General features: G+C 51.2%; 1 protein-coding gene across 1 annotated transcript in view; it reads left to right on the top strand.

Annotated features, from left to right (window-relative positions):
* COL15A1 (collagen type XV alpha 1 chain) overlaps positions 1–12,819 on the top strand; it is a 103,005-nt gene that overhangs the window by 33,085 nt on the left and 57,101 nt on the right. Inside the window, exons 3-7 of the mRNA XM_060154758.1 lie at positions 173–720; positions 2,088–2,162; positions 3,637–3,717; positions 8,936–9,083; positions 12,273–12,382. Of these exons, the coding sequence (XP_060010741.1) occupies positions 173–720; positions 2,088–2,162; positions 3,637–3,717; positions 8,936–9,083; positions 12,273–12,382 (962 nt within the window). The remainder of the gene's footprint in view (positions 1–172; positions 721–2,087; positions 2,163–3,636; positions 3,718–8,935; positions 9,084–12,272; positions 12,383–12,819) is intronic.

Below are 12,819 nucleotides of genomic sequence, written 5' to 3'. Positions count from 1 at the left end.
AAATGCATTTCTTATTGTCGGTCGTTGTCAAAAAAGTTTGAAAAACAATAATTAAGACACAACAGTGGGGTTCCTGAAGGATCCCATTTCATTCCTGAATTTATGTCTTCCTCATTTCCAAGCGTAGTCGAATATATATGTGAAGCATGGCCTCCTCTCTCCCTCCCTGCAGAATTGGCTTCCCAGGGCCACCTGGACCTCACGGAGCTCATCGGTGTCCCGCTGCCCTCGTCCGTGTCCTTTGTCACTGGCTATGGTGGCTTCCCGGCCTACAGTTTCGGGCCTGGTGCCAACGTCGGCCGCCCGGCCAGGACCCTCATCCCACCCACCTTCTTCAGGGACTTTGCCATCAGCGTGATGGCGAAGCCCAGCAGTGCCCGAGGCGGCATGCTCTTTGCTATCACAGATGCCTTCCAGAAGGTCATCTACCTGGGCCTGCGGCTCTCAGGAGTGGAGGACGGCAGCCAGCGGGTCATCCTGTACTATACGGAGCCCGGCTCCAAGGTGTCCCACGAGGCTGCCGCCTTCCCGGTGCCCGTGATGACCCACAGGTGGAACCGCTTTGCCATGGTTGTCCAGGGCGAGGAAGTGACCCTCCTTGTGGACTGCGAAGAACACAGCCGCGTCCCCTTCCCGAGGTCCTCCCGGGTCTTGGCCTTCGAGCCCAGCGCGGGAATCTTCGTCGGCAACGCAGGAGCCACGGGGCTGGAGAGATTCACTGTGAGTCCGAGCCCTGCCGATCAGGGGGGCCTCTGGACACCGTGCGACAAACACAAGCAACTATTCTTGTTATTATCTTATTCTTATGTCCTCAAAGAGGCATGTATGCTGGTGGGAGAAAGCTAGGCCCAGAACACAAAACCTAGATTCCAGCGCTGAGTTTTCAGTGTAGCTTGATGATTTTAGACAGTATCTGGATTCTCTGATCTTCTCTGTGTTCTCTTATCTATAAGGAGGGATAAGAAAACCTAGGCCACAGGGTTGTGGAGTCATGTGAGCTAGCCTGTGTGAAAGCACTTTGTATGTTTTAAGGCATTATAGAAAGGGTAAGGTTTGTTAGATCCTTCAGTGATTTTATCTTTGGAAAAGGGTGGCAGTTGCATGTAATTTCTACAAAGGTGGAATAGCTGGGATGCCAGAGTGTGAGGTAGTTTCTCTCTCTCCTTTTGGATAATGCGACTTGAAAAAAATACCGGAAAACTGATTTTGCTGTCAAAATGGTTTTTTTGTTTTTTTGCGGTACATGGGCCTCTCACTGCTGTGGCCTCTCCCGTTGCGGAGCACAGGCTCCGGACACTCAGGCTCAGCGGCCATGGCTCACGGGCCCAGCCGCTCCGCGGCATGTGGGATCTTCCCGGACCGGGGCACGAACCCGTGTCCCCTGCATTGGCAGGCGGACTCTCCACCACCGCCACCAGGGAAGCCCAAAATGTTTTTTATGAATAAGCCATTCTAAAGCAGATCCCTAAGTTACTGTAGTTATTCATTTAGTCAGCACTATTCTTACTGATACCTTCCCAACTGATTCAGGACAGGCCTGTGGCCTGGGGTTTGGGTTTATCTGTAGGACAGTGGAAGATGGATTTTAAGAAGTTAAAATCCGATGAATAATTTTGAAACGCTTGCTTGGGGATAGTCATGGAGAACGGGCTGTCAGGTGTGGAGAGGGGAGGCAGAGTGGAAGCAGGGAGGTTGGTGGACACCTACTCTGGGGACAGTTCCTTCCAGCTGGGAAGCATTGAGTCATGGAGGAGAGACACTTTCTGGTGCGGGAGGCGTGCATTTTAGGGCTCGTTGTTGACAAGCTGGGGACCTGGGGACCAGTTAGGAGGCTGCTGTTAGTCTATGCTTTGAACACCATGCTCTCCAAGGACCTCTCTAGTTAGTGGGGCTCATATTACATTGGCCCAAGGAGCATGCCCCTGAATGAGAACAGGTCTGGAGGTGGCTTGGTTTCCTTGTCACGGCACTGGGCGGCACTCCTCACACCTGTCCTTTCACGGCTTCTTCTCTGTTACAAAAAAGTCATGTTTCCCATGGCTGCTTGTGCTGTAGACGTGGCCTCTGACCCCTCTGCTTTTCCCTAGGGGTCTATACAGCAGCTTACCATCCACCGTGACCCCAGGACTCCCGAGGAGCTGTGTGAAGCTGAAGAATCCTCGGTGAGCCCCTACCTCCCCCCGGCAGCCAGAGAAGCTGGTGCCCAGGCAATTTTTCATTCCCAACGTCATGGAGTCTCTGAAATCTCTCATCTTGGCAAGCACTGCATCAAGTCCTATTTTGGGCTTTTTGGCTTTATTATTATTTTTAAGAACTTCAGCCATGTCTTTGGTGTGTGTGGGGGAGGAGTTGCGTTTCTTCTAAGGTGTTAGGTTCTTCCGTGGCCGTGCCAGTCAATGGCGTGGTTTCCAGACTTCCTGCCAAGAAAGGGTGTCAGGATTCTAAAATCAAAGTAAAAACTCAAAGACATTCTGGGTGTAAATTCTTATAAAAGCAAAACTAAATTTAGCTTTTATGCTTGGCAAATGAATCAGTTCCTCAGCTGGGGGGCAGTGGTGGTGGGCAGGGGACAAAAGATGGGTCCTTTCCCCCCTCCTTCCCTCCCTCCCCCCCCCCCCCCCCGCCAGAATTGACTGAGCACCTGCAAGGTGACAGACCTGGGGAGATGCTGGAGATAAAGGGATGAACTGGGAACTGTCTCTATCCTCCAGATGCTCACACACACCCAAACTGCAGTGACAGAGCTGAGTGTGAGTGGCCCTCAGACCCAAATTCTAGAGGTCAGGTAGGACAGGAAGGTGGGGGAGGAGCAGTGGGAAGCCGGTCAGGCCGGAGCTGATGCCTGACCGGTGACAGGCAAGTGTCATCCAGATGAAGAAGAGGTGTTCCCGGCAGAAGCCATGGCAATAATGCAGGAAAGGCAGAGATGGGCAGAGCGTGGCGTATTCCTAGAGCTTCTGCCCCTCTTTGGGTGGTGTCAGCCCCAAAGCTAAAATAAGCTGATTTTATTCATTTAGTAAAAACTGCTGCCAGTGTCGTTGGAAAGTCCCTTCAAGGTGGAACTTGGATCTGTGAGAATGTTTGCTCTCCTTGAGGCTGTGATCCCAGCCTGGCGTTCGCATGACGCTGAAAGAAGGGAAGCTTTGTGTGTATTTATTCCTTCATCTCCGTGTTGCTATTGAACAAACAGAAACAACCCAAGGGTCCACAAATAAGTTACAAAATCATGGCATACGGTGTCTTGGCTGCCATTAGGGGGCTAACCCTGAAGACTAGGTAGCAAAGGGAGGATGTATTTCAAATGTAACGACTCCCAGTGAGGAATTCTGGCGACAGTCGCACAAAGAGGGAGTGCCTTTTGATCGAGATTGAAGGGCACCTGGGCAAAATGCAAGTAGGTATGTTAGAGAGACTACACTGATTGTAGTTTTTTGTTTGAGCAATAAAATGTGGAAGGAAACAGAAAGAATAGCCAAGACGTATGCTGTCTTCTCCATCCCACTCCCTCTGTCTCCATCCATCTCCATCTCTCTCTTTCTCTTTCACACACGCACCGTTCCTCCACAGGAGTTCATTTCTGTGACTCCGCAGTTGTAAACTGCCCCCCTCTGCCCAGCATGATTTGTCTCCACACAGGCGTCAGGAGAGACCAGCGGGCTTCAGGATACAGACAGAGTAGCTGAGATCTTGGAAGCCGTCACCTACACTCAAGCCCCGGTGAGTACTGGATGCTGTGCCATGTCCTCTTAGTCGGCTTTTAGGGGGCTAGGCGATATCAGAGAGTCCTGGTCTGACGTCTCTGTTCTCAGAACTGTGACTTCATTAGACAGTTCACCTGGGGAGGTCAGGAAAACACTGGCCAATGGGCACTTTGCAAAATCCCAACTGCAGGGGAACACCGTTACCTGGGTGCCACCCTGTGCTGTGGCCACGAGAGGGCTGTCCAAAGGTGAACTTTGTGCTCTGTCACCTCCCAGCTGTGTGAGCTTAGGTGACTTACTCAGCCTCTCTGAGCCTCAGCCCCTCTCCCATAAAACAATAATCAGCGTGCTATCTCATGAGGTCCTTGTGAGGTTAGATGAGGCCATGCAGGTCTCGGCCCAGTGCCTGGCACAAGGGAGGTGGCCCTGAACGGTGGCTGTTGTCACATTTGCTCAGGGCTCTGGCTGTGAGAAGGAAGTTGGGGCCCCCACTCCTATGAGATGCAGAGTCCTCCCAGGAGCTCGTTTCTGGCCCCATGGGAAAGGCAGCCATCCTCCCAGTGGTGTGGGCCTCCTCCCTCCTGGGAATGTGCCCCATGGCCAAGACAAGGAAGTGGTTTTGAAAGCACTGAATCAGACTGTGGAGACACCAAGGAGCCTGTTGTAATGAAAACAGCCGGCACTGTCTGAGTCACTGAGCACAGAAGCCCCAGCCATCTCCTCGACTGGTCTGGCTCAGTCTACAGACTCATCTCTGATAGAAGAAAGCAGGGAGCTAGAAATAAGGTGGGGGCTTTAAATTATAGACCTCCAGTGACAGAGGGGTGGATGATGCAGAACAGGACCAGAGTCTGTTAGTGTGGGAGGGACTTAAAGGTCACCTCTTTCTGTTCAGATGTGTACAGAAAACTGCCCTTTGTACAAATGAGCAAACTGAGGCCCAGAGAGGGCAGGAGACTGGCCCTAGGGTGTGTGGCTGAGCTGAGGCTAGAGCACAGGTCCCCTCATGCCCCATCGAGGGTTCAGGCCGTGACCCTGTGCTGCCGGCCTGGGCGGTGTTGCAGGGGTGCATCCTCAGGACCACAGCCGATTTGGGGGTAGCTGAGATGGAGAAAGTCAAGGGTCCAAGGTGCCCGCCTAGGTGGTGACTGGCGGGTGGCTTCTCTGGGCAGTGTTGCAATCCTGTGTGCCCATCAGCCCTTGGCCACCCCATTGGCATGTCCAGGGCATAGGGCAGCAGGGCACAGAGCCGTGGTCCCCTGGGCTTTCTAGCCTGACGCTGCCCCCCGCCCCCAGGGTACCAGTTCACAGCTAGGAGTGAGGCTGACTTGAGCAGAGAGGCTAATAACCCGAGGTGGCCCTGAGCGACAGACAGGAAAGGGGAGTGGGGCTTAGGAGCATGAGACGTCATGGAGGCGGGTGCTGGTCAGGGAGGGCTGTAACCTTCTTTGCAGGGTGGTGTTTTCCATTCATTCCCCAGAGGAGGCACTGAGGTAAACACAAGTGAAGTGCTTTGCCCCGGGGCTGCCCAGCCTGGAGGTGGCAGAGCCAGGTCTCCAACCTGGACCCAGGCTGCTATCAGTCATGTCACCCCCAGCTAGGGACTTCTCCCTTTCACCCTCTCCTGGAAGGCTCCCCTCCCTGGCCACCGGCCTTGCCCCGCCCCCTCCAGGGCGGGGGTGGTGGTGGTGGTGGTGGTGGTGGTGGTGGTGGTGGTGGGTGGTGGTGGGGGGGTGTGGTGGGTGGTGGTGGTGGTGGTGGTGGTGGTGGAATTACTCTCCTCGGCTCAGACATTCCCCTCCCCTCTCTGTCTGGCTTCTCTCTTGGAATGAATCTCACTTCCCTGTCCTCAGCCTTTCCAGCCCTGCCGCCCTCCAGGACACAAGCCATGACTAGCGAACTGAATCATGGACTGCCTGAGCACTCAGGGCCTTAAAAAGCCAGGCCCTCCTGGCCTCCTTCCCCATTTAGGGTAGGAGTCCCTGCTCCCCAATTCTTCCCCCTGCTAAGTCAGCATGTGCTGACACACCTTTCCATTTCTGGAAAGCTCTATCTTTGACGAGTTAGAATTAATACCTTAGGGTTCTCAGCCCTGGCTGTGCATCAAAGTCCTGAACGTGTGTGTGTGTGTGTTTATTTATATGTCCTTATGTGTCTGTGTGTATATGTCTGTGTGTGTATGTATGTGTGCTTGTATGTGTTGTGCGTATGTGTGCGTGTAGGGGTGTGTGTGCTGGGGGAGGGTCTTAAAAAAAGCCTCTTGCCTGGGCTGCATACCTGGACATTCAGATTCAGTAGGTCTGGAGTAAGATCTGATGGTCCGTACTTACACAAAACTCTGCAGGTGATTCTGCGCCACAGCCAGGACCTCTCTTCCACCCACACCCAAATGCTCACAGATTCCCAACACAACACACCCTTTCACTCCTCATCTGTGCCTTGGCTCTTGCAGGTTCTGTTTGCCCGGAGGGCCCTTGCGCACCCCTGTCTCTGCCTGGCCAATTCCCACTCCTTCAGGATCCAGTCCATAGCCCATCATTGGAGGCCACGGCCACGCTGCCCTCCTCACGCGTGACTCTCACTCCGGCAATCCCAAGTGTCACATTCATCACAGTTAGTTGGGTCTGGGTCTGCATCTCCCCGTAGTCCAGCAGTTTAAGGACAGATGCCCTTCTTATTTACTCACTTCTATATCCTGGGGATCAGCCAAGACATGGCACACAGTAGGGCTTCAGGAAATATGTGTTGAACGTGGGCCAGCAAATTACCCCCTTTTTTTTTTTTTTTTGTGGTACGCGGGCCTCTCACTGTTGTGGCCTCTCCCGTTGCAGAGCACAGGCTCTGGACGCGCAGGCTCAGCAGCCATGGCTCACGGGCCCAGCCGCTCCGCGGCACGTGGTATCTTCCCAGACCGGGGCACGAACCCGTGTCCCCTGCATCGGCAGGCGGACTCTCAACCCCTGCGCCACCAGGGAAGCCCAAATTACCACATTTTAATTAAAAACTCTTAAGGCTTGACATTCTCATTTTGTCACAGGCCACACTGGTTCTCCATCCACACTAATGCCTGAAAACCAGCAGCAGCCTGTTGGAGACAGGACACCTGACCCTGACTGCCGAGGGTCAGCTCACCAGCTCTGCCCTGAACCCAGGCTTCATGGCTGCCTTGTTGGGGTTTTGCCAGAAGAGGTTTTTAGCTGAGAGGCTGGAGTTGGTGATTTCATATAAGTCAAACTTTGCCACCTTGAGTTACTGAGCTCAGCCCACCCTTACCTGACTGTCCTGTGTTTCCCGTACGCTCACCTGCCCTACCTGCCTCATCTCAAATCCCAAGCCCCTTGTAAAGCCACTTGGCTTCCAGCCACCAGCAGTCTTGCTCCAGGCTAGGGAACCATGGTGAAGTGGCTTCCCCCAACCCTTGGCAGGGAGAGGAGAGGAACCTGCCTGGGGCAGGGGTCCTTACCGCCTTGCTAGACCACCATGCAGCTGGGGAATGGGGAGCTCTAACTTGGTCTTCTTCACAGCCTCTCCTTGGTTGGGGGGCAGTGACTGCTTGCTGCTCCCACTATACCCCCTTGGTTCCTGCCTCACTGGGCTTCTTTAGTGCACCCTCCTGGTCTCCTGGCCTAAACTTCAATACCCCAAATCCATGCTCTCATTGACACCAGGGTGAACTCCCTAAAGTACACACCTGCCCACATCTCCCCCATCCTGATACCCAAAGGGACACAGTTTGTTGCCTCTGGTTTAAGGCCAGACTTCTCACCTAAGAGCCAGCCCCCTCCCTCTCTCTGCCTCCCCAGGCTTTATCCCCCTGCTTCCATCCTCGAACCCTGGCCAAGCACAGGTTGTCAGGCCCTGGCAGTGCTGTGTCCTTTCTCACCTCAATGCCTCCTTCCATCCCTGTTCTCTGAAACTGTTCATTCTTCAAGGCTCAACTTCTTGAAGCCTTCCATCTCTGCCCTCACCCTGGAGATTTTAAGGTACAGTAGACTATATCTTTTTTTTAGTACACAAGTATTCCATATTCATTATGGAAAAAACTACAAGTACAGTTGAGCAAAACGATAATCACCTTTAATATTAACACCCAGAGAAATCACATCTAGGGATGTTGATGATAGCTACCATTTATGGGCTCATACTATGGGTCTGGCCCTATGCCAAGCACCTCCATGCATTTTATAACTTTTAAGTAGTTATTATTGGCCCCATTTTACAGAGGAGGAAGCTGAGGCTCAGTGAGGTTATATGAGTTGCTCAATATAATATAGCTAATAAGTGGAGAGCTGGGATTTGACTCGAGTTTGGTTATAAGAACTGAACCATTAAATCCTAAGTTTTGGGGTGCATAAGAATCTTCTTTGTTCTGATGGACCAGAGAGTCATCATTTATATACTAGGTTCTGACATTAAGGAAATAACCTTCTGTTATTAGTCAGGATAGGTAAGTGATAGGTATGGTAAGAAATTTACCCTGAAATCTTAGCGTCTTAGTTGTTTCGTGTTCATACCACAGGTCCCACACTGGTCGGTAGGATCCCTCCATTTACCCTAGCCCCTTGAGCTCAGAAAGTGATGAGATTATCTGACCACTAACGAGCCCTGGGTCATAGGAGCTGCTCCCCGATCCTGGGTCTGGGGATGACCTTTGCTGCCCTTTATCAGGATTTCTGCCTAGCTCTCTGAACTGCTCTGTTTCCAACTGTTGGGGTTTTTGGTTTGTTTGCTTTTTCCTAGTTGGTAAAGGTGGTGAAGACATTGACTGGCTTTGGAAAAGTTACACAGAAGCTGAAGTTTCCTAGAAAGGAAACCACACCCATCTTTTTTTTCATAGGTATACAGGGCCAGTGTACCTCTGGGATTGGATTTATACAGCTTTTATTGAGCACAGCCCCCTTCCTCCCTCCCTCCCTTTAACGCATCTTTACTGAGCACCTCCTCTGTGCTGGCCTGGGATGCAGGGATCACAGGGATATGGTCTCTGTGCTCAAAGAGCTTCAGCCAAGAGTATCAGAGTCTTGCTGTAAACTGAACAAAGTTTAATTACCCTAACATACACCTTTTTTAGGGCCTGGGTGGCCCAGTGATCGCCCAGGTGCACAATAGGCAGGTCTAGGTTTTCTTCTGGTTTATTCAGCTTTTGTGGAGATACTGTTTTCTCCAGTGATACTCACTGCCGTCTTTTCTGCTCTCCTGCTGAGTAAATCCTTTGGGTCTCATTTCCCCTGCAGTCTAGAGAAGCAAGAGTTGGCCCCATCAACACACCTCCAATCCTGTCTTCTCCCTCTGAGGATGCAGAGCTTTCCGGTGAACCTGTACCTGAGGGGCCCCAGGAAACCACCAACGTGAGCGCCGTCCCGCACAGCAGCCCCAAGCAAGGCAAGTCCCCGATGCACCTTCATACGCAGTGGGTTTTGTTGAGTGACGACTGGGTGATGTATGTGATAGAGAGCATCTCACTTGAGCTTCCCCTCAACCCCCTGAGGAAGGGACTATAATCACCCTCATTTCCCAAACAAGATGGGGACATCGAGTCACAGAGAGGTTATGTCACCCAGCCGAGGCTCCGCGGCTCCTAAATGGCAAAGCCGGTGTTTAATCTTGGATGCCAGAACTTTTAACCCCCAGACTCCACCCCTCCAGAAGGGCCTGGGGTGTGAAAAGCTTGTGATAATTGTGGCTGCTTATTAAATACCTACTGTGTGCCAAGTGTTTACATACTTCCCCTCCAATCCTGACAACATGTCTACTAGTCGCTAGTATTAGCTAGGATTTTACAGATGGAAAAACTGATGCTTGGAAAGGTGAGTGATGTGCCCACAGTCACACAGCTAGTGAGTGGTGGGACTGAGCCAGCGCCCAGGCCTGACTCCAGAATCCCTACTCTTTCCAGCCTTGGCCACAAACTCGCCGACTCTCTGAGGATCAGGCCATCTAAACTCCTGTTGGCACATGTGGGAAACTAACTGATGGCCAAAGAGGGGCAGACACCCAGGAGGTCATTGGCAGGCCCTGGGGGCAGTGCTGGCCTCCTGACTACCCATCCAGGGCTCTCACCCCTGCCCAGCCATACAGAGGAGCCCTGGCAGAAGCAATTGCACAGGATCTGACAGGATCCCCCAGGCAGCAGCATGGCCGGAGATTGGCCTGCATTTTCTGCCCTTTATCAGAGGGGTAACCATTCAAACTGAAGTTACAGCCAACGCCAGAGCACTGAGATTTAGGTACAAGGTCAAAAACAACCCAGACTGCCCACATTCACATGTACAGCCCTGGAATTGGTGACACAGAAAATTTAATGACCCAGAGACATGATCATGGTGTACTCCACAAGAAAAGCAGCTTTCAAAACTATATGTGTGCTGTGACCCTAAATTTGAATATATGTTATTTATATCTATTTATATATAACCATGTAGAGCACTGTGTGTGTGTGTGTGTGTGTGTGTGTGTGTGTGTGTGTGTTAGAATAATATACAACAGAATGCTGTGAGTGGTCATCTCTGGTGGCAGGTTGTAGGTGGCTTTTATTTTCTCTTGTACTTCGGTATTTTGTCTTCTACAATCCTATGCATCATTATTCCTTTTACTTCTGCCCTCAGTAAATGAATATTATTTTAACAACTAGGGAAGTCTGTCTGTGAGGGAAGGTATATAGTACTGAATAGAAAACAATTGTATAATAATTTAATAAAGTTACAATACCAGCAAGGAGTCAGGGTGTAGCCGTGGAAAGACCGCTGGATGAGACCCTTTGGACGGAAACCCTGCTCAGACACCTCTTTGCTGTCGGGCGTGGGCAAGTTGCTCAGCATTTCCAAGCTTTGGATTGCTCCGGCGTCCACTGCGAGCATTCACAACCCCTGCCTCCCGGCTGGATGAGAGCACTGAATGCTGTGGCTGCGGGTGTGGAAGTGGTTTGTGAATGGCACATGCTGCTCTCCTGGGGGGAATTAGGATCTCAGAGAGAGGGGCTAGGAGGGGGCAGAGGCTGCAGGGCCAGGAGACGAGGGCCTCCCCTAGACTGAGGGGTGAGTGCACAGGAGGCGGGACCCAGACCCAGCACAGCTCGCCTGTTCCCCGGCATGTGCCAGATTACTTCTGTGGCAGACAGAAGGCCGAGCAGAAACAGCAGAGCTGGCTAGAGACCCTCATTCTTGTTGAGCAGACAGCTCAGGGAGGAGGAAGGGGCTGAACCCCGAGCCCTGTCCCTGGCTAGGGAAAGCCTCCCAGGAGCTTTATCCCAAGGGTCCCTGACACCATCTTGGCGTAGGACCTTGGTCCCCCCCGCAAAACTCGGTCCTCCGAGGGGTGGGGACTCAGAGGCCTGGGGTCCCTCTGCCTGCTAGCACAGCACCCCCTGGTGGTCAGATCAGGGAGGACGAGAGAGCAGTGAGAGACTGACCACTGCTGGGCATTCAGTCTTTTAAGTGCATGTGGGCACAAGGTCCCTTGAATAGTTCATCACCTCCCCCTCGACAGTGTCCTTACCATGGGACGTGCATGAGCACAGTGTGTGTGGAAAGGGCTGGCTTCAGGCCCCTCGCAGCCTCTTATGTGGGACCTTGTTCCTTCTCTGCAAAACGGGGTTAATAATCACAAGGTGCTAGTGTGCAGATCAGAGCAGGACACACACCGTGGGGTGACAGTGGGGATACTGAAAACGTAGGATTCCTGCCTTGGTTCTGCCCACCTGCTGCGAGGTGGTATGGAGGTGCTTGTGGGTAGGACAGATGGGCCAGCCGGAGACTTCCAGGAGGCAGTGCGTGGGATGTGCTTAGCCTGCAGCCCAGCCTGTAACAGGCAGGCATTCATGTTAGTATAATGTCTTTTTCTTTGCTTTAGGACTCCATTTGTTTTTTTAAATTGCCAAAGAAATATGTGCTTGTGGTAACAGTTCAATCAATGCCGAGTTGTATGAATCAAAAAAATAGTTTCCTCTGATGTCCTCTGGAAGAAACCAATACTGTTAAGTACTGTGGTTTAGCCTAGTATGTGTGGTTTATCTGCACACACATATGTACATAATTATCTATATATTTTATATGTTATATATAATAATTAATATATTAATTATATAATGATAATATATATAATGATGATAAAACGTGTATTCTCATATATAGTTTTTCTTCCTTTTACAAATGTAGAACCACACTGACAATGAACATTTATCCCTTGCTAACTATATGTCAGGCACTGTCCTCAGTGCCTTTCCTGCATTAGTTTAATTAATCCTTGTAACACATAATCCTCAAAATGACCCTAGGAGATAGGAATTATGATCCCCTCTTTATAGGCAAGGAACCTGAGCCACAGGGTAAATGCCTTGTCACAGGTCACATTCCTAGTAAGCGGCAAAGCAGTGTTCTCACCCTATAGTTGGTGCCAGAGCCTGTGATCGAAACCACCATGTAATACTGCCTTTCGTTGTCCGATTTTCTGCAACATTTTTTCCCTCTTAATCCTGTATTATGGACATCTTTCCAAGTCACAGGTGAAGAGAGACCACATTCTTTTTCATTTGCAAAATGCAGTTATTAAGTGCAAAATGCCTGCTTCCTGTAGGGTCTGGTGAGATCCTGAATGACACACTGGAGACAGTTGATACTGTGGATGGTTCCCCCATTACTGACACTGGCTCGGGGGATGGGGCCTTCCTTCATGTCACTGAAGAGGTAAGTGAATGGTAAATTTCGTCTGAGTCAGTAGTACATTGGCTTGCTTATTTCAGACTTGATGGTGACTTGTCTTGGGCACCATAGAGAGTCACAAGGGTTTTAATTGAATATCAGGGAGACTGCCTCCCTCCTGCTGGTACAGAGAAGGTGGGAGTCCCAGGGCCCCAGAGTCTCCCCAGGGATGCACCAGGACAGGGGAGGAGAGGCAGGTCCTCAAACCTGCCGGGAGATGCATGCTGGGTTCTCAATCCCTCTTGTTGTGAAGATGCACAGCCTCTTCTGCCCTTTGAGCCCCTTCAAGAGAGAATGAGATTAATTGCAGGTGTGTTTGCTCTATTGTTTGGTAATTGGCTTTTACATTTGCAAAGCCAGTTGTTTAAATGCTGGACACAGGGAGGGTGCCAAATTAAAGCAAATTATGTTTCTCACCTGTG

The sequence above is a fragment of the Lagenorhynchus albirostris genome, chromosome 7, assembly GCF_949774975.1.
Source record: "Lagenorhynchus albirostris chromosome 7, mLagAlb1.1, whole genome shotgun sequence".
NCBI classification, from domain to species: Eukaryota; Metazoa; Chordata; class Mammalia; order Artiodactyla; family Delphinidae; genus Lagenorhynchus; species Lagenorhynchus albirostris.
Note: the sequence above shows the minus strand (reverse complement) of the source record. Positions and strands in the feature narration are given on the sequence as shown.